The sequence below is a fragment of the Cephus cinctus genome, unplaced genomic scaffold, assembly GCF_000341935.2.
Source record: "Cephus cinctus unplaced genomic scaffold, Ccin1 Ccin1_scaffold0169, whole genome shotgun sequence".
Lineage (NCBI taxonomy): Eukaryota > Metazoa > Arthropoda > Insecta > Hymenoptera > Cephidae > Cephus > Cephus cinctus.
In genome coordinates this window covers 594,518-600,560 of record NW_014332893.1, presented here as the reverse complement: position 1 = coordinate 600,560, position 6,043 = coordinate 594,518, and the positions used below count along the sequence as shown (strand labels likewise).

Below are 6,043 nucleotides of genomic sequence, written 5' to 3'. Positions count from 1 at the left end.
CGGGGGGGGGGGGTTGGCCGTGTTCATCCAATTAGTATAACATGATCACCCATGGTCCAGGGGATGTTGATACCGAAATTCAATGCCTCCTTTAGGCTTCCGCTTGAATATTTTTGAATTTTAGCTGGAGGCGTTAAAAAGATTGTTTGTTTCAAATTTACTTTAATCAATTTCACGAGGCAAGATCAAAAGTATTTTTGTTTGAGTATCGCCTTGGTTATTCCTTGGGTCTCATGAATATTCCTGTGAGTATTTCAATACGTAATACTCCTGGTTCCCTTGTATACTTTGACATAAGACTGTTGACTTTGCATTGAAATTTTAATATGAAATTTTGTAGATTTTTTCTTTCCCAGACGTTTTTAAAATATGAAGCAACTCTTTGATTTTCATGCGCACGTGGTGTCTTCCCTTTACCTCTTTATTGAACGCTTGATATGTTTTTTTATTTTTGGATTTTTACTTTACAGCCAGTACAGTGCCCATGACACCTCAGGAAGCTACCAAGTATTATGGATCACGGCTCACGGAGTTTGAACGCGCTGAAATTGAAAAGTACTCTGAAATTTGGTACTTGGGATTGGATGCTTGTAAGATTCACGGTGAAGAGGGTGCCTCCCAAAACGGTGGATACGACGATGACAATGGCAGTTACAATAAAGTACTTCACGACCACATTTCATACAGGTACAGTTTGATTGTTAATTGAAAAAGAGTTATGCTTGCTTTATACCTATTATGACAAAAGAGGATTTTTTTAATCAATGCCTTTACTGTATTTTTCTGAAAAGGTACGAGATACTGGAGGTGATCGGTAAGGGGAGTTTTGGTCAAGTTATCAGGGCACTGGACCACAAGACAGGACAGCATATCGCCATTAAGATAATCAGGTATGAGAAGGAGATTAAATCTCCATGTTAATTAATAAAATTAATATTTACATAATTTTAAGTCCTTGCAACACTCCATTCGATTCCTTTAATTCGTATCGTGCTTGACTTATGATAGATTGAAATTGCAGGAACAAGAAGAGGTTCCATCATCAAGCACTCATCGAAGTACGGATTCTGGGTCATCTGAGAAAGAAGGATCTGGAGGCTAATGCGTCCCACAATGTCATACACATGTTAGAGTTTTTCTACTTCAGGAATCACCTGTGCATCAGCTTTGAACTCATGAGGTAACGCGAACGTTCTGGAAAAGATTAACCGCCCCCCCAGTTGGCTGAACTTGCTCTTGGTACCACCAATCACGGCTGTGAAAGCTCAGTGAATGGAAATAAAATGCAGTTTTCAAAGTGAACTGGGGTATACTTTGTTTCGCCTGAGAAGTTGAAAATGAGAAAACTTGTTGAAGACGTAAATTTTCTGCTAGATAGACGTAAATCCTGATATAGACGAGAACGTGTAAAGAGTTTAAGGGGGTGAATGAAATTTTTGTTTTACTTATTGCAGCTTGAATCTCTACGAACTGATAAAGAAGAACAACTATCAAGGGTTCAGCTTGAGCTTGATTCGGCGATTTGCCAATTCGCTGATCAATTGTTTAAGACTGCTACACAGGGAGAATATTATTCATTGCGATTTAAAGCCGGTAATTATTTTCAAATTTGATTGTTCGAACGAACAAGCGTCAGAGGGATGGATTAACTTCATCGTTCCTTTATATTTCTCTTTCAGGAAAATGTCCTTCTTAAGCAGCGTGGTAGCAGCTCGATAAAAGTCATCGACTTTGGCTCTTCCTGCTACAGCCATCAACGAGTTTATACATATATACAGTCCAGGTTTTACAGAAGTCCCGAAGTCATCCTAGGACTGCCCTATGGCACTCCTATAGACATGTGGAGTCTGGGCTGTATTCTAGCTGAACTTTACACCGGATATCCTCTCTTTCCGGGCGAGAACGAGGTGGAGCAACTCGCGTGCGTTATGGAAGTCCTGGGATTGCCACCAGAGCAACTCATCAGTCATGCATCCCGTCGCAGGCTCTTCTTTGGTAAGGATAATCAAAGACCCTGGGACACCTAGTTACCCGTACCCCTAGAACATCTATTATAAACTAGCCTTGGTCTTTATAGATTCCAAAGGAAACCCTCGTTGCGTGACAAACAGCAAGGGTAGAAAGAGGCGACCTGGTAGCAGAAGTTTGGCTATTGCACTTCGGTGCAACGACACGCTCTTCGTAGACTTCGTCAGCAGATGTCTCGAGTGAGTAGTCAGACGAAGTCGAATGATATCGATTGATCGATCCAGACGTATTTTTAATTGAAATAATTGTGCAATTAGGTGGGACGCGAAGAAGCGCATGACGCCCGACGAAGCGATGCGTCACGAGTGGCTGAACTCTTCATCATCGCATATAAGTTCATCCTCCGCGATGACGTCGTCGGTCGTTAGTTCAGTAGTAAGCACAGTGGTGGAGCCACCTCAACCGGCCCACGCGAAAACCGTTAATGTCAGTGCCGCACGTCAGAGGGCCACGACGATGGAGGATCCTCAGCAGCAGTACAGCCTATACAGACTGTACCGTGGCCGGAAGTGCGTCTCGAAGATCACAGCGATAGATAATGCCGATAACGGTGCTCTGGTAGTCAAGAGTAAGCTCAATGGCAGCGCCAGTAGCCATGCACTAGCTGGCAGCGGTGCCCAACCATCTCAACCACGTCACGCCTCCACCGGGGACATCGTCGCCAGTCTGGATCCCAATCTCGACGACTCCGGCACGTTTCTACCTCCGATATTGTGAAGCCGGGTCTGCGCCAGCCACTTTTAAACGCACTCGCGAGTCTGTGTCGTCTAACAGAATTTCAAGTATTGGCGCAAGGGCATCCCCGAGTAACACTGACTACCTGGGGATGAGTTTCTCGGTCACCGTTACTATTGAGATGCGTGACGGAAGTGGCTGGATCGGCAGGAATCTTAACAATTGCTGAGAAGCTGGAGACAGTCTATCTCTACGAGACTCGTGACCACCTGAAAGGTAATACCCTGAACAGGGTATTCCATCTAGGTCATCCTCAAATAATCCTTTAGAGCTCCGTTGCTTGAAAACTCGGATTTTCCTTTTTTATTTTAAACGTGGAGTTAGGTCGACGGCAGATCGCTTGCCGGACAAGTACACCTTGAATACTACTGTGGTTAGGAAAGATCATCCCCTGTCGTCATGGTGATTCAGTGTCATTGTAATTCATTGTAGTTCCAAGGGTTGACACCTTAGGGTGCAAAACGAGTCTCGTGGACGATTTATTTATGGACTGCGGAATATCCGGCTTTTACCTTAGGAGGTTTGGGTACCGTCGAGCTAAAAATGGCCCCGAGTAAAAAGAAAAATATGATACGGCACGGGACAAAGCTTCGCCGAGGATGTTTGTTTAGTTTATACGAAAAAGGCCGTAATGCATGATTCTAAATAGAATGATTTAAATGAATTTCGAAGATATACAAGCAGACAAACAAAATTTATAAATGGCCACTGCAGTAACGTCCGAGGCGAATGTTCGGATCGAGGGGGAGGTATGCTCTATCCTCCTCCCTTCCCCCTAGTTTCGTGTGGCCTGAGTAGTCCTTATTGTGATATTACACTACCACTGTCTTACTTAGATCTCCAATACTGAAGAGTAACGACTAATCGTGTATTTCATTATTGTTAATTATTATTTTTATTCCTACGATTTAATTGTATTACGCGCTACGCTGCGCTATATTATTATCATCATCGTCATCCTCGTCGCGGTCAACGCGCATCAAGTCGTAATAGCGGCGCCGAGTCCAGGAATTTTCTTTTGGCTCTTATCTTTATGCTTTTTAAGTGCATTAATCGCTATCACCGTTATTCGTCACCTTTTATTATTATATTATACATTGTAATCCTAACTATCGTTGCCTTATTGCTATATTATCACTAACTTTATTAGTAATACTATTACGAATACCGCTGCTTCTTCACTGCCCGCTACGAGTCCCGGATTCGTTTACTTCTTTTTTTTAAAGGCATCTTTATTCTTTTTTTTTATCCCCGGTCGATACGCGCAGACTGTCTTTCTTCTACGCGCCTCAGGTCCCTCGTCCTTCTCGTCAGTACCAGTTTCCATCGATACGACGCGACTTCACGTAAATCATAATTGTCGCAATTTTTTTTATCGACACACCGGACTTTTCTTTGTCTGCTGTAAAATACTTTGCAACAACTGACAGCACCACACATTTATCATTCGAAGCTCTCTAGATAATTTTTTTGCTTTACAGTACCAACTGTATATCATCGTTTTTTTTTTTTTTTTTATTATATTTGTCACCCTAATACTCGGAGCGAGACTTTGTCGGGTCTCTCTTAATAGCAGGAACTGAGGAATCGACGGATTGTGCGATTACGATTGAAGAATAAAAATAGCACAGAAAGGAGTGACGAAAATAAAAATTCCAGGCAGGCATCTATTATAAAATCGCGTTGAAACATAAGCGAACAAAAGTATAAAAATGTATGCGCGTACACGACCGACGCGCGACAAGACTGAAGAAACGATACGTAGAAATTTCGTTTCAACGAATCCGCGCAGGAGGATTTAAAAAGTCGCGCCGTTTCCCGCGTCTCGAAAGATCGTATTTTTTAACGATCGATCAGAAACTAACCGATCCCCACGTAATATTCCAAGTAATATACAATTTAAAAAAATATTTTCCAACGAGTCAAGTTGCCCGTAAGCCCTTATAATTTAAATAAATTTAGTAAATCATCACACGTTATATCATCCAATCGTTAAAAGTCATCCCGTGATATTGCAAATATTAAAATACGATCTACTAGCGCGATAGGATAAAAACATGGGGGCCCAATGTGTCGTGGCTAAAAAAGTTCAGCATTAAGTCGACAAAAAAAAATAGTAAAAATTATTCTAACCTAGAAAAAATTACCCCCGTTCGACTGTTCGAGAATCGAAACCTTTTCTAGGCGTCATAGCGTCTGACGCGCGCGAATCCGCGAGAGCAAAAAGAAAAATAATATCAAACTGTATAAAGTAATTACTAGTGACCCGAAGGATTGAGATTTATTATCAGATTTACTGAAAGGCTAACTTGAGTGATCGAGCAAAAATCTAAGCACGGAGTGCAAGGTAGATTATATTAATGAAATATAAAAAATAATTACATGGAGACATCACGCAATTACGATGTACGCTCTAGGACGCGCATATGAGTTACGCATAAGTAATATACGTATATATAGAATTATTACTTAAAAGTGTAAGCCGACGTCGCGACGCTCGGCCATGCTGATTCATGGCGGAACGTCGTCGCGCTCCATTCGACTGTACAGTTTTACGATTTTCTCCGTTTTTTTTTTTAAGTTGTGTTCAATTATACAGCGGGAACAAATAACAGTGTATAGAAGAGTTCGTATATCTATACATATGAGGAGCGTACAGGTATACTTGCGCATATTAATACGAGAGATTAAAAGCGTGTTAATTAAAAAAATAATAATTAAAAACGTGACGTCACACTGTGTAATAGCGAAAGGAACCAGGAGCGTGTATACTATAGATATACGTATGCAGACATATATATATATATATGCAGACATATATATATATGTATATATATCTTTAAATTAGAAACAATTTTCATATCGGATTCCATAAAATTATTCGATTCTTTAATTATGACGTTTATTAAGTATCGAATAAAACTTAATTAACGCTCCCGCCCCCACTCCGTGTCAACCAATGGAATATCCCTTTAGGGTTACATCGAATAATTCGATCGTCGATCGATAAACCGCTCCTGGCCTCAACGTGGAAAGTATAGGAAGTAGCGTAATTAATAGCGGATGTTTAGCTGAAGTAACGAATCAATTATGCAAGTAATCGAACAATTAGCCGATATAATTGTAATTCCGTGAAAAATGAGAGAGAGAGAGAAAGAGAGAGAGAGAAAGAGAGAGAGAGATAGGGGGGAAATAATAAATCTCGCGAATGATCGGCAATAGATTCGCCATTTTCCCCTGTTTTTAGTAATCGTCCCTTAAAGAAAATACCCCCCCCCCC

General features: G+C 41.1%; 1 protein-coding gene across 2 annotated transcripts in view; it reads left to right on the top strand.

Annotated features, from left to right (window-relative positions):
- Positions 1–4,914, top strand: part of LOC107264422 (probable serine/threonine-protein kinase dyrk2) — a 119,432-nt gene extending 114,518 nt beyond the window's left edge. The window contains exons 5-11 of one of the 2 annotated variants that reach the window (XM_015732654.2): positions 471–687; positions 792–890; positions 1,022–1,180; positions 1,455–1,593; positions 1,680–1,995; positions 2,078–2,207; positions 2,286–4,914. In XM_015732654.2, the coding sequence (XP_015588140.1) occupies positions 471–687; positions 792–890; positions 1,022–1,180; positions 1,455–1,593; positions 1,680–1,995; positions 2,078–2,207; positions 2,286–2,745 (1,520 nt within the window). In that variant the 3' untranslated portion in view covers positions 2,746–4,914. The remainder of the gene's footprint in view (positions 1–470; positions 688–791; positions 891–1,021; positions 1,181–1,454; positions 1,594–1,679; positions 1,996–2,077; positions 2,208–2,285) is intronic. The other variant, XM_015732653.2, reaches the window with a different exon arrangement.
- The last annotated feature ends 1,129 nt before the right edge of the window (positions 4,915–6,043 follow it).